We start from the raw sequence: 23,869 nt of genomic DNA on the forward strand, positions 1-23,869 counted from the left end.
TTTCCAGGAGTGTATATATATATATATATATATATTAAAATGTTTAAAAAAAACTGAAGCGACGTAGGCAACACTGAGACAAGTAATTTGACATAAGACACTTGGGACCGCAAATGTCGGGAAATACCCCAAAAGTGGATGACAAATACTGAACATGTGGCGTCACCACATGACGTATCTCACCAAATTTGCAGTGGTTGGTCTTGTCGATACTACCCTCGCCCGCAGTGGCAACGCTGGACATCGCTCTGTTAGGCCGCTCTTTTTTTCGGACACCTTTTGTAAATGTCATCTGTTGTAAATGTAGAAGTTACAAAATAATTATCCTCGCTGTAACCAAGCAAAAACTGTTCCTATTTTATGTTTCTTTCCGTATTTCCCGTCTTATTTAGTAAAAAAAAGCGTTGGTCATTTACTGGTTGGGACGCAGTTCCGAAGGTTATATTCGATTACTTGTGACGAAATACGTTACGTTTTTGTTGTACTGTACTTTGCATCAAACCAGTGGAGAGTGCTGGAGAGGTAAATAAAATAGTAAATCTTACTTCAATGTAAAGACATAATTGTCTAACACAATGCAAAGAAAATGCCTGCCCCACGCAAGACTCGAACCCTGAGCTCCACACACGGAAGTAGCTCACGTAGACCCAGAGCTACACCAACGTTAGTTCCTGAATTTGGTTGGGATGATCAGGTGTGGCAGACCGACAGGCTCCATCGCCGCACGTGTGGCGAGGTACATCATCTGGTGACGTCACCTGTTCAACATTTATCATCCACTTTTCCAGTACTTCCGGCATTGTGACCCCCATGTGTCTTACATTAAATTATTTGTCTCGGCCTCATCTACGTCGCTTCGGGGATTTATAAACATTACTAACAATCACCCTGTATATATAAAGGGTAACTTTTCTTAGCAACAAATCCTGGCAAATTCTTGACCAGTTACTTCAAATTTCGACAATTTACTCTAATGACCGTTCGGACAGGCATGGACTACATATTTTTAATATATAATGTATATAAATATAAACATAAAATCTATGTTCTAAATGAAGACAATTTGCAGTTTAGCGTTGTTGCCTAAATCTCGATAAGTCCTTGACCAATTTAATTAAAATTTTTACTCAGTTTCGTTCTAAATGTTCGGATGGACATAGGTTACGTATCTTTTTAAAACATGTATGGTATATAAATATGTTACTATTATATAAAGGCGCAAAAACCTGGAAAACATCTTGAACTATTTACTTTAAATTTTTACTCGATACTGTACTAAATATTTGGACCGACATAAGCCATATATATTTTAATGTCTGTAATATACTCGTATTTAGACAGGTCGTTGTTAAAGGTTGTTACCAAAAATCGTGACCGATTTACCGCAAAATTTTACACAATATTCTAATAAACCTTCGGACAGGCACAGGCTACATACACTCCTGGAAATGGAAAAAAGAACACATTGACACCGGTGTGTCAGACCCACCATACTTGCTCCGGACACTGCGAGAGGGCTGTACAAGCAATGATCACACGCACGGCACAGCGGACACACCAGGAACCGCGGTGTTGGCCGTCGAATGGCGCTAGCTGCGCAGCATTTGTGCACCGCCGCCGTCAGTGTCAGCCGGTTTGCCGTGGCATACGGAGCTCCATCGCAGTCTTTAACACTGGTAGCATGCCGCGACAGCGTGGACGTGAACCGTATGTGCAGTTGACGGACTTTGAGCGAGGGCGTATAGTGGGCATGCGGGAGGCCGGGTGGACGTACCGCCGAATTGCTCAACACGTGGGGCGTGAGGTCTCCACAGTACATCGATGTTGTCACCAGTGGTCGGCGGAAGGTGCACGTGCCCGTCGACCTGGGACCGGACCGCAGCGACGCACGGATGCACGCCAAGATCGTAGGATCCTACGCAGTGCCGTAGGGGACCGCACCGCCACTTCCCAGCAAATTAGGGACACTGTTGCTCCTGGGGTATCGGCGAGGACCATTCGCAACCGTCTCCATGAAGGCGTGAATGGAGGGACGAATGGAGACGTGTCGTCTTCAGCGATGAGAGTCGCTTCTGCCTTGGTGCCAATGATGGTCGTATGCGTGTTTGGCGCCGTGCAGGTGAGCGCCACAATCAGGACTGCATACGACCGAGGCACACAGGGCCAACACCCGGCATCATGGTGTGGGGAGCGATCTCCTACACTGGCCGTACACCACTGGTGATCGTCGAGGGGACACTGAATAGTGCACGGTACATCCAAACCGTCATCGAACCCATCGTTCTACCATTCCTAGACCGGCAAGGGAACTTGCTGTTCCAACAGGACAATGCACGTCCGCATGTATCCCGTGCCACCCAACGTGCTCTAGAAGGTGTAAGTCAACTACCCTGGCCAGCAAGATCTCCGGATCTGTTCCCCATTGAGCATGTTTGGGACTGGATGAAACGTCGTCTCACGCGGTCTGCACGCCCAGCACGAACGCTGGTCCAACTGAGGCGCATGGTGGAAATGGCATGGCAAGCCGTTCCACAGGACTACATCCAGCATCTCTACGATCGTCTCCATGGGAGAATAGCAGCCTGCATTGCTGCGAAAGGTGGATATACACTGTACTAGTGCCGACATTGTGCATGCTCTGTTGCCTGTATCTATGTGCCTGTGGTTCTGTCAGTGTGATCATGTGATGTATCTGACCCCAGGAACGTGTCAATAAAGTTTCCCCTTCCTGGGATAATGAATTCACGGTGTTCTTATTTCAATTTCCAGGAGTGTATTTTTTAAGATACATATGGTATATAAAATACGTATAATATATACGGAAGAACCTTTGTTAGCAAATATCTTGAAAGTTCTCAGGTGATTTACTTCGAATTCTTGTACCTTACTCTGATAAACAGATGGGCATTGGATGTATTGACGAAAAAATCGCAACACTAAGAAAGAATCAGGCGACGTAAACGAAAGTTGATGAGCCTCTTTCTACATGTGAAAGATGATGTCTATTCAGATTCTGCAGCAGTCACATAATATTTGCACTAGTAGCGCCTCTATGAGGATACAAAACAGGTTTGCTTTAAACACACTCTCTAACGGTCGTGAGTATTAGTTACCTTAGAGACTGGACATAGAGAGTTGTTGTTACTTAAGAATGCCTTTAACGTGACAAAGATTCCATTATCAATATCTCCACTGAGTTTGAACGATGTCGTGTTATAGAGCTATGAGAAGCTGGATGCTTCTTCTGCAATATTTCAGAAAGTCTTGGCAGAAATGTAGCCATTGTACATGATTGCTGGCTGCAGTAGTCAGGAGAATGTATGATCGTAAGAAGATTGGCCCCAGACAGCCACAGAGCACTATCGAGAGGCCAGACCTTCGTGTTCGGCGTAAGGCTTTGGCGCATCGTATTGCATCTGTACAGCAATTTGAGCAGTAGTTTGCGCCCCAGTATACAACGAACTGTTACATACCTCTGTCGTAACCCAACATGCTCTACACAGTGTCGACATGTCGCCTTGGCCTGGTAAATCGCCAGGTCTGTCTCCAATCGAGCACATATGGGACATCATTGGATGACAACTTTAACATCATCTGCGAACAGCATTAACCGTCCCTACATTGACTGACCAAGAGCAACAGGCATGGAACTCCATCCCACAAACTTACGTCTGGCACTTGGACAACACAATGCATGCAGGTTTGCATGCTTGCATTCAACATTCTGGTGGTTACACCGGTTATTAGTGTATCAGCAATCCCTATTTGCAATGGCTTGTCTGACGCTTACATTAACCAGTGATCTTGCAGGGTTAATCACTTACATGTGTTACCTTGGCAAATTTAATCTAGAAATTCCATTCCTCTACATTAATTATTTTTTTGGTGTTGCGATTTTTTTTCCATCAGTCATACAGACGTACATATAACCCAAATAACTGGTATGAAAACACATTCATAAACGCATTGTGTCCACAATTATCTTGCCATTACCAGGTTACTTTATTATTCCGTGGCCTAAGAGAGTAGTATGAGTTGATGTAGTTACAGAACCGTCTCGCTTTTCTTGTCTAAACTCTCCTTCTTTCCCTTTTTCTTAGATTCTCTCCTCCTCTTTTGGAAGTCGCTGCTGGCAGTGGAGGCAGCACCTCTATGATGCCTTTAAAAAGTCTAATACGACTGATGTGTAGTGTCCCAGGGCGAGTTGGAAGTTGTAGCTCAAGATTAACAGGTGACGTCATTTCCATCACTTCATAGGGGTCCTGACAACATTCCACAAACTTCATAATTTTTTCATTTAGTACACACGAGATTGTCATCATAGCCTATTGACCTATGTGATACCTAGGTGACAATGGTTTCCTATTATGTGCCCTGTCTTATTGCTCCAAAGCTTTGATGTTCATCTTTTACTCCTGTCACGAAATAATTTTTAATCTTATAGAGAAGTTTTTCTCTGGCGAAGTATCACCTCCTCTCAGAGGCTTACGTAACTCAAAAGGCGATGGCAACTTCTGACCGAAAATAAACTTGTACGGGGAGAACCCTGTGCTCTCGTGGGTTTTGGAATCATATGGTCCCATGACGTATGCGAGTACAGTGAGTACAGTGACCCAGTTATTATGCTGTGAGTTAACGTGCTACACCTACACCTTTGCTATCCTTCCTGTTTGACCATTTGCCTGTGGATGTATGGTAGTAGTCTGAAGTTTCTTAATGTGCAATAACAGGCATAAGTAATTCATTAAATCGGAAAAGTAATAACTTGATCAGTTATTACTGTCTCAGGCATTCTGAACTTGAGTACCAACTGCTTCACCATTGCATGTGCCACAGTTTCGGCCTGGTTTTATAAGGCTATCATAGAAACGAAAGGTGAAAAATGATCGATTATCATCAAAACATAGTGATTTCCTGCTGCTGTTTGTGTAAATGGTCCAGTAATATTCATCCCAACCATTTGAAATGTTTTATTTGCTACAGGTAATCTATGTAAAGTAATCGTTTCATGACCGAGCTCTGCCCTTTATGCACAAGGTCTATAATTCTTTATGTAATGATCGACATCTTGTCTGCATGTTATGCTCCAATAATATTTGGCACTACTCTGCATTTCGTTGATGTGAGAGCAGTTTATGCTGCTAAAATTGAATCATGGGTCTGCCTCAACACTTTGTTTTGTAATATCTCTGGCACCACACAGCTCGCACCGAGCGAGATGGTGCAGTCGTTATCACTATAGCCTCATATTCGGGAGGATGATGGTTCAAACCCACATCTGGCCATCCTGATTCCGGCTTTCCGTGATTCCCCTAAATCGCTTCAGGCAAATGCCGGGATGCTCCCTTTGAAAGGGCATGGCCGACTTCCTTCCGCATACTTCCCTAATCCGATGGGACAAATGATGTCGCTGTTTGGTCTTTCCCCCAAATCAACTAACCCACGATAGGTCGCATCTCGTTTCCTTTGCAGTACTTGATCCTCCATGGTGAACTGCAGCTGCTTGGTGAGTCGCTGACAGTCTAGGTCGTTGCTTTGTGCTTCCTTCCATTCATCCTGGTCTATGCCAACATATTAAACAGCACATACTTTGCAGCTCAGACTGTTTGCATTTGTGTGTGATCTCTTTGGATGATGTATTACGCTGAAATCAAACTCAGGTGCAATCCTATCGAGATTACCTACTATTTGGGTCTTTAAGCCATAATAACCGTTATCGGTTATCACTTTAAAACAACATCCATATAAATAAAATCAGAAATATTTTATTCCAAATATTAATGCCAGCATTTCTTTCTCAGTTGTCGAACAATTGCTTTCTGACCTGTTTTGATGTAAAAGTAAAACGAAATATTTATTATGGGGAAATTTTCATGTCTGTCTCAACATTTTACAGAAATTATTGTGAAATGCTGTCACGTGACAGTCAATATCGAAAAGAAATGTCTTAAAGTGATTGACTGCAGACAAGAAAATACACAGCCATCTATATATTTTCCTGTTTTCGAAAGAGATGACACGTATTTGATGATACTGGCACCCTAAAAAAGTGTAGCAATTATAATTCACAATGATTTGTAAAAGTTTTCGATGACTAATAGTGCGATACATGTATTATCTGAAAGATGGAAGTTGTGTGTTAAACGGCACTTTCAATTTTGATACAGTTTTGATTTCCTTAACTCGCGATGTGTTCCACATAAGTGTTCGCAAAGACGTGCTGTAATAGGTATCGATACGCAGTGTAGACTCTTTGAGTTGTGTCTCTCTGAGACACAGAGGGGTACTGTGTTTACCTTTGATGGGTTCCGCACACTTCCAGCTAATCAGGAGCTCTCAGTTAGCTTGTGTCATGCTTGCGAGTAAGTTCAAAACACTTTTTCTGTTCCGGGGAATCGAACTGTGAGTTGCCGTAGTTCAAAGACGGCGGCAGTAGTTCGGATATTTAGTGAGATCGTTTCAGTTATTTGCAGTTGTTGATAAGACGCAAGGATCTGAGTAATTTCATCCGTGTAACATTCGTATCACACAGTTTATTGTGTAAACATTTCACCTGTTAAGTTGCCAAGATGAACTGATATTTAGGCATGAGATATTGCGAAGGTTCAGTGACTGTATGCTTTTCACAAGGTGAAATGTGTTGTAATCATACAGTCCGAAGTATTATGCACAGTTTGGTCAGTCTCAGCTCCACCTTAGATTGTTCTATGCTTTGGTGGGAATAGGGCGTATAAAGTTTGAATATTAGTAATTACTACAATTTCGACTTACGCCTCACGTGTATTACGTATCCCACGTGGCTGGTGTCAATTTTTCTTTGGTTTGAAGACAATGCAGGTAATTTATTAGAATTTGCTGTTACTCGTTCCTGCGTATCTTACTCACTTACTGAATATTTACACGAATTTGTGGTGTATTTCTTCTCTAATGCCAGCCTGTGCAAAGCTCCCACAAGAATTCCCAGCTTCTCTACTCACTGGCTACAAATATTCGAGGGAATATTATTTAGTTCGTTCACAGATTTAAAATATTGACAGTGATAAATATCGCATTCTTTGCACTTATAATTTTCAGGTGCAAAGGTAAGTTGTGACTGGTTCCTGAACGCAAAGTTGCAGCAGCAGATTTTACTACGGCGTTTATGTTCTTGCCTCCACGAAATAATTTGTGCAGCTAATGGTATTGATACCATCAATAGTTCGTAAGAGGTGATACAAATTAAGTGTTTCGGGTTGCATCATTATTCAAATGATCTGGAAAGGTATTCTCAGCAGATAGCCATTTTCATGTTAAAGTATTAAGACTACAGTCAAAGGCCACGATCCCATTGCACCATGTTCAGCTGTAAGTTGATCACTTGTACATTATCTAGTTTTGACAGGATCTTAAGAGTTTCTGACAGTATATGATGTTCATTTCTACAAGCTACGCCTGCCAATTGCAAGATGCGCGATTTATTGTGTGTGCTACTGTGAATAATCCTTGTATCTCTTTTTAACTCTCGTAGTTAGATTGCGTTACAAAAATGGTTACTAGGTCACGAGTTTGATTATAGGACATAGTTTCATTAAATCGAGGTCTAAGGATACTACTTACTAGTCTAAGTTTCTAATGCAGTAGCCATCTTGCAAGGTGAAGCATGAGCACTTTTGTACACCTTGTACAGATTTAAGGAATTATGAGCGGCAGTCAAATGAGGACAGCTGGAAAAAGTACGTACTCTGTTCATTATCTCAAAAGTAATCGCCATAAATGTTAATACGAGGGCTGTCCAGAAAGGAAGTTACGATTGATCGCTAAATGAAAATCACAGTGAAAATCAGAAATGTTTCATTTGTAACAGTTAGCTACACCTTTCAGCTACTTCTCTACGTAGTCGCCGTTCTGACTCAGACATTCGTCGTAGCGTTGTACCAACTTTCCAATACCCTCATCATAGAAGGCAGCCGCCAGTGCTTTCCGCCAAGTCTCTACACTGACCTAAAGCTCGTTGTCTGTGCCAAAATGTTGTCTTCATAGCCAGCGGTTCGTTTGAGCAGAGATGAATCTCATTGGGAGACAATTACAGGCTGTATTGTGGGTAACCAAACATTTCCAATTGAAACGATGCAGGAACATCTTCATTGCCCCTGCAGAATGGGACTGAGAATTGTCTTGAAGAAGAAACCGCATGGCAGTTATGTAATGTTGGTTGCATAGCTTCAGGGGAAAATTCTCACCAGGCCCTCGTACTTGGCGGGAGACACTATTTTCTATAACATCTTTACGCGCTCACTAAGAGCTCAGGAATGAAAAGAGCGGCATAGTTCTACCTAGAGTCATATTAGAGACACTGCCCAACACATCTTTACAAAGCTTTATCGGATTTTCATAGTCGTTTCCATTTCGCGACCGATCGTAACTTACTTTCTGGACAGCCCTCGTACATTTATGCCTCTGGGAGACAAGACTGTCAGTTCCTTCATGAAAAGATGTTTGAGGCTGTCTGCGGAACCATTATTGTATCCAGGGGCGCACCTGTTCGTCTGAAGCAAATCAACAACCATGAGTGTCTTTTCTCAGGGGTAGAAAAATATGGAAATCGCATGGAGACAGACTATATGGAGAATTTATAAGGGCTTCCCAGCCAGACTTCTGCAGCATACTCGAAACAACTTCGGCAAGATGTTGACCCGCTGAGAACTTTTACTGGTTAGAACTTACACATCCTACCCACAGTCCAGATCTATCCCTGGAGTAAGACTTTAGTGATCGTCGATTTTCTTCGAAGAGGCGCACACCTAGATACAATCATGGTTCCGTAGGAAATTGCAGGCCGCTGTGGCCGAGCGGTTCTAGGCGCTTCCGTCCGGAACCGCGCTGTTGCAACGGTCGCATAATAGAATCCTGCCTCGGGCATGAATGTGTGTGCTGTCCTTAGGTTAGTTAGGTTTGAGTAGTTCTAAATCTAGGGGACTGATGACCTCAGATGTTAAGTCTAATAGTGCTTAGAGCCATTTGAACAGTAGGAAATTGCAAACCGTTTTCCATGAAGGCACTGAGAGTCTTGTGTCACTGTGGGATAAATGGATCAACAGTTATGGTGATTACTTTTAAAATTATGAACAGTTTACTTACTTTTTAGGGTTTCGTACCTCAATCGGTAAAAACGGAGCCGTTATAGAAACACATACTTGTCCGTCTGATAGTCCTTTTTTCTCAGCAACGAGTACTTACCAAGTTGCAATTTGTCGCATAATAAGGTCTACTGTCCCTTGGGGGTGTAAAAACACTCAGACTTCTAAGGCAACGAAATCAAAAGAATTGGCCATTTACGTCACATGTTTCATATTCGAATGCTCACTCATAAAAACCTATACTGTGCTTCCCGTTGATCTAGAACCATCAAATTTAGTAAGAAGCAGGGTTTCACGGCACACTTACAGGAAAAAATCTGAAAATGGCTAATTTGTAATTATATCACACGAAAGAAATTGCCATTTATTATCTGACTGTCTGCTCGCCCTTCCGTCTATTGAGACCCTTTCCCTAAAGAACAGGTCCACGTGTCAGGTTGAAATTTGTCACATGCTAAGATATATAGTCCCCTGGCGTTCTAACAAATTTAAGCTTCCAAGTCAGTGCACTCAAAAGATATGACCATTTATGTCACACTTTTGATACTCGAAATCACATTCATTAAAACCTATAGGGTGCTTCCCGTTGGCCTCTCATCATGAAATTAGGCAAGAAGCGATGTTTCGCAGTACAAGAAAAGGGAAAAGTCTGGGAATTGTGAATCTGTAATTATATCACATGAAAATTTTTTCTCATTTATCTGACTGACTGACTGCCTGTCTGTCTGTTTGTCTATTAAGATCCCTTTTCCTCAGGAACGGCTAAACGCATCATATCCTCAGCAACGGATAAACGTATCAAGTTGAAATGTATATCAAATGCCAAGGTCTATAGTCCCTTGACGTCGTAATAAATGTAAGCTTCTATGTCAATACAGTCAAAATACACTGAAGCGCCAAAGAAACTGGTATAGGCATGCTTATTCAAATATATATGTAAACAAGCAGAATATGGCGCTGCGGTCGGCCACGCCTATATAAGAAAATTGTCTGGCGCAGTTGTTAGATCGGTTACTACTGCTACAATGGCAGGTTATCAAGATTTGAGTCTGAATGTGATGTTATGGTCGGCGGGCGTGCTACGGGCTATAGCACCTCCGACGTAGCAAAGAAGTGGGGATTTTCCCATATGACCATTTCACGAGTGTACAATGAATATCAGGAATCCAGTAAAACATCAAATCTCCGACATCGCTGCGGCCGGAAAAAGATCCTGCAAGAACGGGACCAACGAAGACTGAAGAGAATCGTTCAACGTGACAGAAGTGCAATTGCTGCAGATTTCGATGCTGGGCCATCAACGAGTGTCAGCGTGGAAACCATTCAACGAAATTTCATCGATATGGACTTTCAGAGCCGAAGGCCCACTCGTACACCCTGATGACTGACGATACAAAGCTTTACACCTCGCCTGCGCCCAACGACACGGACATTGGACTGTTGATGGCTGGAAACAGTTGCCTGGGCGGACGAGTCTCTTTTTAAATTGTATCGAGTGGATGGAGGTTTACGGGTGTGGAGACAACCTCATGAGTTCATGGACCCTGCACGTCAGCAGGTTACTGTTTAAGCTGGTGGAGGCTCTGTAATGGTGTGGGGCGTGTGCAGCTGAAGTGATATAGGACCCCTGATACGTCTAGATACGACTCACAGGTGACACGTACGTTGATCATCTGCATCAACTGATGTCCACTGTGCATTCCGACGAACTTGGACAAATCCAGCAGGACAATGCGACACCTCACACGTCCAGAATTGCTAGAGTGGCTTCAGGAACACTCTTCTGAGTGTAAACACTTCCGCTGGCCACCAAACTCCCCTGACATGAACATTATTGAGCGTATCTGGGATGCCTTGCAACGTGCTGTTTAGAAGAGATCTGCACCCCCTCGTACTCTTACGGATTTATGGATAGCTCTGCAGGATTAATGGTGTCAGTTCCCTCCAGCAGTACTTCAGGTATTAGTGGAGTCGATGCCACGTCGTGTTGCGGCACATCCGCGTGATCGCGGGTGCCCTACACGATATTTTGCAGGTGTATCAGTTTGTTTGGCTCTTCAGGTGTATGGCCATTTGTCACATATTTCGATACTTGCAAACTCACTCATCAAATGCTGTTTTGTAAGAGTACTTCCCGTTGACCTAGAATCATGACATTTAAGAAGAAAGGCTTCATAGTGCGACTGAACGGGAGAAAACGAAATTGTTAATTTGCAATTATATAAAACGAAAGAAAACTTTTTAATTTATCTCTCTCCGCCAGTCTGTTAAAAAGTTTTTTTCTCAGGAACAAGTAGAGATATAAAATTGAAATTGATGTCATATACTGAGATCTACGATTATTTGGTGGTGTAAAAATGTTAAGCTTTTAAGTTAATTGATCTAGAATCATGAAATTTGGCAAGAAGCTATGTTTCACAGTGCAAGTTAAGGACAAAAAAGAGAATTGTTAATTTTTAATTTATTACAAGAAAAACGTTTCTTTTGTTATTTGTTATCCAACTTCAAACTCAAAATTAAATCATTCCTGAGACCAATATCTTGCCAGTATTAACGTCGATAGTAGGCAAAAATCGTCGAGATTCTCATCTCCCGGAATGGCTGAACTGTCTATACACATAATTAAGTTTGTAAGTAACCATCAGAGCGCCAGTCCCATTCAGACCTGACTATTTTTTCCGTCTGTTTCGTTTTCATTTGACTGCCCTTTTATACGTAACATTTTCAACAGTGATTAGTTGCGAAGTAATGAACTACTGCAAAAGGTGCGTCTATGAAGCGTACACCTTGCATGGCTAATTTGAAGGGAAAACAAAAAGGAGTCCGCCGCGTCAAGTCTGGTGAATGAGGTTGCTGAAGATCATCATCTTCGGTTGAGCGAGAAAGTCGAACTCGCAGACGTAGTTGATGTCCAACAACGGCTGACCACTGTGCAACGAGCAGTTCCACTAGAAGCAATAAATGAAATAGCCTCAGGTTGCAGATATGTTATTACTCTTATTGCACGATCCATATCGAGGCCTCACGCCTCATGCTCAGTGGCACCATTGCACACAGAAAACACTTTTTTAAATATTACATACATTAGTGCATATACAACATAACATATAATTTGTAAGCGAATAAAATATGTAATTTGTAAACTAACCGTTATACGTATAATTTGCAAGAAATTTTATGTTACGTTATACATGCACTGATGTATGCAATCTTATAAAAAGGTGCATCTGAGAATGAGGCGTGAGGCCTCGAAATCGATCATGTAATAAAACTTATAACACAATAACTGCAGCTAATTATTGTTATTACTATAAAAAATGTAAATGCCGTATGGCTAGGGCCTTCCGTTGGGTAGACCGTTCGCCTGGTGCAAGTCTTTAGAGTTGGCGCCACTTCTGCGACTTGCGTGTCGAGGGGGATGACAACACAACACCCACTCCCTGAGCAGAGAAAATCTCCGAGCCAGCCGGGAATCGAACCTGGGCCGTTAGGTATGACATTCCGTCGCACTGACCACTCAGATACCAGGGGCGGACGTTATTACTCTATGTGCCTACGTTCCCACCAACCAATATGTTGGATATCCACAGGAAGCGCTTTCTGAGAGTATGCAACAGCTTTACAACCGATGTCAGAATTTGTAGCTAATGGTGATTGCTCTGAAGCCTATAAATCTTTTTTGTTTGTAACTAACGTTTAATTTTTCCCTGAGAACTTGTCAGACGCATTTTGTACAAATATTGCTCATTATGTGACAATAGGTGCAGCATTGCCACCGTTTCCACGGTCTAGGGACCAAATTCGTGACAAACAAGCGACCAACTGCGTCATACGCCAGTATTTCTTCATATGTGTAGGTTTCTTTACCTAGCTGTGACAATCGCGATTTGAAAAGATAAGTCAGTCGAGTGTGTATTCAAGACATGATTAAGCAGTCATTAACGTAAATTTCAACACGATGCCATGGAACACAAAATTACACTTTAGGAAGACGTCTGAAGAAATTGACCCGGAATAAAAAGCCCATACTGGGTTGGATTTCTCCCGTCGATCAGTTAGTTTAAATTTCTGTTTACAAAAATGATAAAATCACATGCACAACCAGACGGAGAGATCTATGGGTACTTATATTTCCTACGTTTCTTTGGTTGAAAATCCAGCTCACAAGTGTTTAATGACGCTTTGTACATTAAACACTGAGTATCAATGGCGACGTCGCTGCCGCTAGGCCATGAACTTACCACGATGTCTTCGTAATCAATGTCACCTGCTGCGGTGTTCAACAGTAGGACTGTTACCAAAGCGAGCCTCCATAGCGTTGTCATATCTGCAACAGCCAGACATTGATTATTAAAATGAGGAACTGACGATTACCATCCCAAACACACTTTTGTTACATGAGACACCGAGTTTAGTCCAACATACATAATTACTTTTCTTTTGCATTTAATTTATTATTTAAGATGCACGCAGTGTGTGTTTTATTCCCAGTTCACTAAATAGCGATAACCTACCATCATAAAATGTGAGAATCGCAAAATCTTGAGAATTTTTTCTCAAACTAGCGGGAATTCCACTCTTCATACATACTTTAAGCATTAGCTGACTACAATAGTTTAACTCCCAGTGTAAGGTGTCCGCATTTTTCGGACCTTACATGAGCTTCATAATTACGATACAGAATAAAATCCCCAAAAAACAACTCTATATTTCTAACAGGAAGCAATTGTAATAATCTCATGTACCGAATAACAAAACAATATATATCCTTATAACGACAGGGGAATGCGTAAATGAGATAAAGTGAACGCAGTTTGGAGGCGGAGTGTGCACGTGGCTAATGGTATTGGGAAACTCCAATTAACATTAACAAAAGAAGGCCCAGCTGCAGCGCAGAAAGAAATAAGGCCAGAACAATATAATACCTTTTAAATAAATACAGCTAAGACCTTTACGTCTGCGAAGTGAGGGCAGTACGCTTCACGTATCGTGGCAACAGATGTAAAGCGGTAGTTCATATTTTTAGGGCAGAGCGTTGTGCACGTCGCTCCATCCCTTAGCGAGTATGAAGTAGCCATTATTTCGACTAGGGAAAGTTTAAGGTTCTACAGAATGCAGGAAAGCTGAGACTGAGTGGTTAAGTCAAGGCCAGAGTAGGGAATTAGCGTTTCAGATCCAGCACGGAGACAACGCCGCCGCAGTTCCCGATTTGATTGATGGATGGCTCTGAGCACTATGGGACTTAACTTTTGAAGTCATCAGTCCCCTAGAACTTAGAACTAATTAAACCTAACTAACCTAAGGACATCACACACATCCATGCCCGAGGCAGGATTCGAACCTGCGACCGTAGTGGTCGCGCGGTTCCAGACTGAAGCGCCTAGAATCGCTCGGCCACTCCGGCCGGCTTCCCGATTGGTAATGTACCAACGCTCATTAGGCGACATTAAATATTGAGTCGAGAGTTTGCTCACTCCAGCCTGCATACACTTTGAATATATAATTTCAAGAGTTGAATACTAACATACCCTCCACTGAGTACATGAGAGTTTGATTAGTTTAAAAGATAAAATTTCATTCTCCACCAGCTTAGTCCATTGAAAAGCTACGACAACGTAGATGTAAATTTCACTGATGATTTGATTGTTTTGCTAGTACCAACATTCTCATATATAGAGATAAAGATTTAATAATCACATATTCAATGTCCAAATATTAATTATTTTGTTGAGAATTGAAAGTAATTGAACTTGCTAGTTATGTATCACTTGAACCCTGAAAGTAGTGACAAAATAAATGTAGAATGAGAAAGGGAGAGGTTGTGTTGTCATTTTGGAAAAAATTCCAAACTCTCATTTATATCAATTTGTGCACTCTTGTTATGTCACAGCAGAATTTCTAATTACTTTGAGACGATTAGCACCTAACATTAGCGGTATTACAGGGCCAAAATTAATAGCTATCTAGAATGTCTGTTTACCACCTTGGGCTTGAGAACACATTAAGATACGTTATCCACTTGCGCGCGATCACAAAATAGCTTTACCTACCAGCACTTTACACAAAATGACAACGCGTTACATCAGTTTCCAGGGATTTTAATAGAGAAGCTTTCTCTTCAAAATTTAAGACTTAAATTACTGATAAAGACAAAATCGCACAGTATATTGTTACATGATTAACGGTTTTTAGTAGGTATTGCATTGCAGCCAAATGTTCCAGCAATATATCTTGTCTCTTAGCAATAAAATTGAGTGAGATTTGCATCTAGGCTCTTAAGGGACTAACATTTGAAATACACGTCCCATTTTCGCATTTATTCACACAAAGTGCACTGAGGGAACGTTGTTTTATGACTCGCTGCCAGCTTTAAAACGTGACATGCACAATGAATCGTTGACCATACCCCTACCTTATAATGATAGGGGTAGTAATATCTGAGGTAAGGATTCATAATAGCTGTCGTTAGAATTACTATGGTGTTTTAAATTGACTTGTTGAAATAGATATGGGTCTAATGGTAATGTAAGTACAACGAATTTCTTTTCAGCATAGAAACCAGGAAATATGACTGACATGCAGGTAATGTTAACGTACTTGAAAGTTCTGAAATTTCTAAATTACAGAACGTATTTGGAAGGAATTTATCAAGAAATAATCCGTAGGTACCGCAGTATCTATGTTATGTTCAGATGATGAGATTATCCATGAAAATATTAGAGCAAATGAAAACTGAATAGCGGAAATACTTTACAGAAGCAGAGTCCGTAATTCGTCTGTAACACAACGCTGCAGTCAAAAGTGAAACACTCTACCAAGCACACTGAAGTTTATTAAATCAGCAGTACCGTAATATCTTGCATTCTCCCGAATGTAAGGTTACATGCTTTGAAGGAATTTGACATCATATTGATCGTGAACTATAGTTTTACTATGAATATTCTATCATAAAAGTTGACGAGGAGATTCGGAGTAATCTATGACAAAACTGTGAATTTGTTTGTCTCCTCAGTCAGCGAAAGAAATAACATTTCGCTTGCTACAACGTATGAAATAACAGGACGAAATTGAGCAGTTTAATCCAAACAAGCGATATCTCTACTGAAAGAATAAACTTTTTTACCCAGTTGTTCCTACTGAGAAAATGAAACGTCTGCGGCATTCTAAGCCATGCACTGCTCGTATGGAACACTTTCGTATGTTGTCTGAAAAACGCAAGCCACCTTCGTTTGTGAGACAGAGTAACGTTCTTACATCCATTCGATCAGTAAGTCGCTGATCATCATCAGATGCCCCAAATGCTGCCATGTATGGATACCAAAACTCGTACGTTATCCGCTGATGGCCTGCATAAGGGGCCATCAGCCTCATGGACTTGACGCCAAACGTACCATGTTACCATACACGGTACGTTCGACTAGCATGCTGTAGCTGTTCTCTAGGGTCCCGTTGACGCTTTGAGGTTTACGCAATCTCCAGATTGTATTAGTCGACCACAACATTACTGCACCTGGGAATGAGGACACTTCGGTCGGCTTATCATGAGTTTTTATCGCGATATTTCACGAGGACACGCTGAAACACTTGATAGTATATGCACAACTAAATAGAATTACTTGCGTTTTCCTTAGTCACCACTGTACTTATTTGCTATAACGTCATCACCCGAGCGGGGTGGCGCAGTGGCTAGCACACTGGACTCGCATTCGGGAGGACGACGGTTCAATCCCGCGTCCGGCCATCCTGATTTAGGTTTTCCGTGATTTCCCTAAATCGCTCCAGGCAAATACCGGGATGGTTCCTTTGAAAGGGCACGGCTGACTTCCTTCCCCGTCCTTCCCTAATCCGATGTGACCGATGACCTCGCTGTCTTGTCTTCCCCAAACAACCCAACCCAACCCCCTCATCACCGCGTGTCTCCGATAACGGCCTCGCGAGGCTAAGTTCAATAATATCGTCGTCGCATAATAATTACGACAACGCTCAAACTCTTCAGAAATGCAGCTGTCAGTCACATAGAAATCACATATCCTTAAGGTCCCTCGAACTGTTATCAAATATCGACAACCCATTTCTTATTCCTGCCACGCTTGACTACTCACTACGTAGCAATGCTGCTGCTCTGAGCCCGTGATCACAATTCGTACGCAGTTGTTTGTGAACAAAAAATGGTTCAAATGGCTCTTAGCACTATGCGACTTAACTTCTGAGGTCATCAGGCGCCTAGAACTTAGAACTAATTAAACCTAACTAACCTAAGGACATCACACACATCCATGCCCGAGGCAGGATTCGAACCTGCGACCGTAGCAGTTGCTCGGCTCCAGACTGTAGCGCCTAGAACCGCAGGACCACTCCGGCCGGCGTTTGTGAACAACTAAAACGTTTCTACAGCCAATATTGCCAACGAACGATAGCGACTTGTCGCTCGACTCGGAGTTGGCCAGCTTGAATCCTAGTGGTGGAAAAAAATAAGTGATGTGCCTATATAATACACCGCCCGACAAAAAGAGACGTACCCAGAAGACACGGTCAGATGTCAATGCAACTTCATACACTTATACACCATCGGCGATCATGTAAATGATTAAAATTGCAATTCTCTGTGACAGAACGGCCACCAGAGAGCTTTGGTGCTATACTGTACGTGTTTAGTGTTATTATCAGGCTTGGTAAGGTATATAGGGAAGGTGAACAAATCAGATGCTGAGTGGTTACTGTGAAGGACACGGAGGTGTCACGTACTCCTGTTATCAACACCTGACAGATTTTAAAGGGGGCGTTACTGTGGGTCTTCATTTGGTTGGCTGGTCGAATGGTACAACATCCAGAGTTGTGGCGCATTTAGATGTGACAGTGGTCCAAGGTAGAACTGCATCCGAGCACGAGGACACGCATACTCTTCGTCAAGGTTCCGGTCGACCACATCTGACCACACAAGGGAAGAGCGCCGTATTGCGCATCAAGCATTGTAACGCCACCACATCTGCACCGGCCACCCGAGAAGTAATAATGGACCCACTGCAACCATTGGTCTGAGACTAGCAGCAACCTGACCAGAGAATTACTGTCTGATGCGTAGGCTGCCATTAACACTATGACGCAAATCTCTGCCGTGACCGGGATGCACTGATTGCTGGTGAACGGCGTCAGACTGTGCTCAGCGATAAATCTCGGTTCTGCACTATCCCTGATGGCCATCATCGACGAGTATGGCGGCGACCTGAGTGGTTAGAGGTCCAGTTCTTCCATCAATAGTGCATCTGGGGCAACCTACGTCCTCGTATGTTACCTCTCATGCGAAAGTACTGTGGTGTCATTTTTCAACAAGACAATGCTCGTCCACGAATGGCACGAGTCTCTATGAACTGTCTGCGTGATATTGAGGTGCTAATGGGGTCAACAGTATTACCTGCTGTTCCCTTGACATCGTGGGCGGGACCAGCACGAACCCCAACTCCGTCCAGTGCTAGTATCCAAGGTATCAAGAACCAGTTGCTACATCTGTGGGCCATCTTGCCTCAAGAGAAGGTACAATAGCTTTATGACGCCCTCCCCAACTGAATAAGTACACATATCGAGCCCAACGTCATACTGATAAGTGGGCTCATGCTGCCTAGCTCTTTTAGTTCTCTGTAAATTTGACTCGGTTCTTTACTCGTTGAAATAACGTTTCATACCATCTCAACTTGCAAAGTTTCATGTTGTTTTCTTCTTCCTTTCTGGTTGCTACACTTTTTTGTCAGGCAGTGTAAATCCTATTAATCTGATTGGTAATATAACTTATTCATTTTCATCACCAGTATCCCGACCATAGAGAGTGAAAAAGTGAGGGCGTGAACCTGCTAATCATCGAATTAGGCGACAATGTCTGGATTTAAATCCCAGAACTGTTCACAGTGGCTTCACTGTCGATGGTGAACCGACCGTCGCTTGCGTACCTTAAATTCGGGGGTCCCCTTGGTGCTATATGAGACGAACAGGCAATTTGACAGCACTGAGCGTCAGTTTCAGTCTTTTTTTTTTTGTTGTCATCACAAACATCACAAAATTACATGTATGCCTACGCACTGTCATGAAAGTTAGAAAAAATTTCCCGTTTAGGTGGATGAAACCGTATGAAAACAGTCGTAACTCAACGGTAGCATATCACGTAGGCCAAAGCTAAGGAGAAGTTTCAAGTAGATTTCAGAGAGCATAGCTACAGCCTAGTGCTAACACTAGGTTTGAAAATCATGAAAGAAGGTTGTGTGCGTGTAAGAAACCTAGAGAGACCGGAAGATTTCAGACAGATTATATAATAAGACAGATTTCGAAACTGGGTTTTAAACTGCAAAAGATTTCCAATGGCAGACGTGGACTCTGATCATAATTTAAGTGTTATGTAACTGAAGAAATAGCGGGAAGGTAGGAAACTAAGGAGCTGAGACTTGATAAATTAAAAGAACCAGAGATTAAGAGCCAGAAAAGGAGCATAAGGCGACGATTGATTGAAACAGGATAAGGAACACACAGTAGAAGACGATTGAGTAGCTTCAGGAGATGAAATAGAGACGCCAACTGAAACAGTAAAACGAGAAGTGACAGTAGAAATCCTTGGATAACACAAAACATATGTAACTGAATAAAGGAGAAAATTTAAAAATGCAGTACATGAAGCAGGCAAAATAGATGGCAGACGTCTAAAAAATTAGACTGGTACAAAGGGCAAAATTGCTAAGCAGAAGTGGCTAGACGGCAGATGCTAGGCTGTAGAAGTGTACGAGGCGAGAGGAAGGATAGATGCCTCCTACAGAAAGTTAACTTCTGGAGAAAAGAGAAGCACCTGTACAAAAATCAAGAGCTCAGACAGATTAATAGTACTAACCAAAGAAGGGAAAGTTGAGAGAGATACACGGGTTATACGAGGGAAAAAAAACCTGAAGAAGATACTATAGAAAGGAAAAAGGAAATATCTCAAGACGAGAGAGGAGATGTGATACTGCGAGAAGACAGAGCACATAAAAGGCCGAAGTCTAAAAAGTCGCTGGCGTTGACGACGTTACCTCTGAATTATAAGGAGAGCCAGCCATGACAGAACTATTCCAGAGCCGGCCGAAGTGGCCGTGCGGTTAAAGGCGCTGCAGTCTGGAACCGCAAGACCGCTACGGCCGCAGGTTCGAATCCTGCCTCGGGCATGGATGTTTGTGATGTCCTTAGGTTAGTTAAGTTTAACTAGTTCTAAGTTCTAGGGGACTAATGACCTCAGCAGTTGAGTCCCATAGTGCTCAGAGCCATTTGAACCATTTGAACTATTCCAGCTGGTGCGCAAAATACATGCGACGGGAGAAAAACCCTCAGATTTCAAGAAGAATGTAATAATTTCAATTCCAAAATGGCAGACACTGGCATGTGTATTACCGTACCATCACTTTAAGATGTCGTGTTTGTGAAATACCGACATGAATTATCCGCAGAATAATAGGACGACTGGGAGTAGCCAACCTGTGGGAAAATCAGTTTGGCTACCAGAGATATCCAGGAACACACTGTAATGACAGAATCATGAAAAGTTGCTGGGAAAAGGTCAAAATCATCTAAGTATGAATATTTACTGTGAGCCTTGTAAGTTACGGAGAGATGTACAGTGCAAGCTGATTTCGTCTGTCCATTAATATGTCATACGCATCGAGTAACTGAAATGTTTCCTCTACATTGGGAAGCATTCCACTTACTACCGATGTGACGAGATTGTCTTCACACGTTAAGAATTACAGCGAATAGTAATGTCTGCACTTACAGAATTAGGTACATATTTCTTTGTTTCCTCCACTTCCAGATAAACATCCGGAAAAACTAAAAGACTTGTATCTGCAGAGTCAGTTCTCTGTTGTTGGCAAAAGCAATACTTAACGTAAAATCATTGGGACGTAGGTTGCTCTGCTAGGAAAGAGAATCCTGGGTCTTACTGCAGCTGGTCTTCGTATATGTGTATGTTGCAATAATAATCTGCAGAATTGGTGAGTCATCGTCGTTTATTCACGAAAGATACAAAACATTTCTATTGCCCAATTGTTCCAACAACACCAGCCTAAAACACAGCCTTAAACGCCAAACAAGGCAGAGTCCAGCGAACAGAAGACTTCCAGATTGAGAAGCGTTCCAGCCAGCACAAGAGTTCCAACGAGCAGAAGAGTTCCAGCAGTTTCGGATGAACGCGCCTATAGCGGATACTATGTAAGTGAGCATTATGTTCATTTTTAGATTTGGAGTGAGTTCCTTTACGATTTTAGGTAGTCTGTTTCATGTTCCATGGATCAGTTGCACGATTAATAGTAATGATCTGGAGTGAGGCATCTTGCATTCAGATTATACATTCATGCGTAAATACATGCTGATCATTTAGAAGTGTTTTCCGCTTTATCTTTTATCGCTTTAATTTTTTCCAGTCCTGATGTGAAGTATTAATTCCTAAACACCACGTTTTACACACTACAAAAAATGACTCATCTACAAAATGGAAGGAGTTGTAAACGAGAAACTTCTTTAGTTTTTCAAATTTAACTTTCCTGTACGTCAGACATTTTACATCATTGCGTAAGTGATCAAGAATTTTGGCGTCAGCATTATGTGCCCCATTTTGCGCCAAAGACAAACTTAATGTGGAATAATGAATGCCATTTTTTCTTCTGTATTTGTAATTATGTGCATCATTTTTCCCTTTGAACTGTAGTGAATTATTTACAACAAACTTCATGAGGGAATAAATATACACCGAAGCAGTTGTGAAAATGCCTAACTGGCTCAAATGGCTCTGAGCACTATGGGACTTAACATCTGTGGTCATCAGTCCCCTAGAACTTAGAACTACTTAAACCTAACTAACCTAAGGACATCACATACATCCATGCCCGAGGCAGGATTCGAGCCTGCGACCGTAGCGGTCACGCGGTTCCAGACTGAAGCGCCTAGAGCGGCACGGCCACACCGACCGGCAATGCCTAACTCCTTAAATAGATCTCTACAACATGGTACTGAGTGAGCACCACATATTATTGTTATTCTTGAGCAACGAAGACTTTGTTTCTTAAAGATTATTATTCTAGTGGCATTATTGAGTGAAAATACTCAAAATATGTTAACTTACTGGTTTGTCTCTCCCCAAGGTTTACAATGACTCGAACTGCAAATAAGGCTGAAATAAGTTGTTTCATTGTTCAAAAAATGTTTTTTTCCAGTTTAAATTATGATCAATATGGACACCACCCGAGCTGTTATTTACTTTTCACGTGTTACACTTACCATTGGCGTAGTACCTTTACATAGGCAGAAATGGATATGTTGGTTCTTTTTGAAATTAGGAGAGACCATTTGCAGAGAACCACTCAATTAAAATTTTAAGAAAATTATTTACGATTTTTTCTGTTGCTGTATGTACGTTTCAGTTGACTACAATACTAGCGTCATCTGCAAAAAGAAGTAATTGTGTTTTGTGGGTATTAGAACGAAGGCCGATTACATACATGAGAAAGAATATTGAACCTATGATTCAGCCTTGTCGAAACCCATAAGTGATTTTTTTCCCATTCAGAATAATCTCCCCTGCTTACATTGGCTGAATTACGAAGTATAATTTCCTCCATTATTTTGGTTAGATATGACATTATCCACTGTCTATACTATCATTTCCATAAAACAGTTTATCAAGGAAAATATTGTTTCAAGCAGTGTTATTTTGTTATTTAATGACTGCAAAATTTGGTGGGTGAATGTGTATATGGCATTCTCAGCTGAGCAACTCTTCTGTAACTTAAACTGTAATTTACTGAAGATATTATAGTCAGCAACGAAACGGGTTTGTAGTTATTGGCACGTCTACTATCATCTTTATTATAGAGGGGTTTAACAATGGTATGTTTTTATATTTCTGGAAAAATATCCTGAGCTAGTGGTGCATAACATGTTCCAAAAAAGGCAGCGATTATTACATGGAACAAGTCTTTAGCACTCTGTTGGAAACACCACCAAATGCTGATGACGTTTTATTTTGTGAGAGAATTTTTCTAATTTAAGAAGTATGTGAGAGATCTATATGATTGAGTTTTATGTGAGTTCCTTTTCCAACATATTGCTTTGAGTTTTCTCTTGAGCTGCTTGTCCATATACTTCCTGCTACATTCAATAAATAATTATTCATACCCGCTACTTGTGACTGACCATTTATAGCCCTTCCTTTTAAAACAGTAGTAATGTTATCCTACTCTGTGGCCTTTTGTCCTGTCTCTCCTTTCGCTGCATTCCATACAGAGTTAAGTCTACTAGTATCAGACACAGAACTTAATGTGAGGAAGAACTTTCTGAGTGTACTTTTGGAACAGAGCATTGTATGGTAGAGAAACGTGGATTGTGGGAAAGCCGGAACTGTGGAGAATCGAAGCTTTTGAGATGCAGTGCTACAGAGGAAAGTCTGCAATAGTAATTACTGATATATGACATAATTCGCGTGTTCCTTGATTTTTAATAACTTTCCTTAGTAATTCTGAGTAGTTTTATAGCATGCAACTACTGAAGGCTCTCTACTTTTTCTTGCCAACTGATTACTCCCGTTTTCTTTTCACAAGACACTTTAACTGATCTAGTGATTCATTGTTATTTACGTGGCTGTTTAACATCCTTTCTGATCAGTTTACGAGGCAAGGTATTTTCAAATAATTATATGTATTTATCATGGAATAGCTTCAATTTTATGTCAACTCTTGGTTCATTATAAATTT

At 41.6% G+C, this 23,869-nt stretch overlaps 1 protein-coding gene across 1 annotated transcript in view; it reads right to left on the reverse strand.

Annotated features, from left to right (window-relative positions):
* Positions 1 to 23,869, reverse strand: part of LOC126470115 (MAM and LDL-receptor class A domain-containing protein 1-like) — a 336,480-nt gene that overhangs the window by 311,574 nt on the left and 1,037 nt on the right. The window contains exon 2 of the mRNA XM_050097720.1: positions 13,358 to 13,443. Coding sequence (XP_049953677.1) covers positions 13,358 to 13,441 — 84 coding nt within the window. The 5' untranslated portion in view covers positions 13,442 to 13,443. The remainder of the gene's footprint in view (positions 1 to 13,357; positions 13,444 to 23,869) is intronic.

This window comes from Schistocerca serialis, chromosome 3 (assembly GCF_023864345.2).
Source record: "Schistocerca serialis cubense isolate TAMUIC-IGC-003099 chromosome 3, iqSchSeri2.2, whole genome shotgun sequence".
Taxonomy (NCBI): Eukaryota; Metazoa; Arthropoda; class Insecta; order Orthoptera; family Acrididae; genus Schistocerca; species Schistocerca serialis.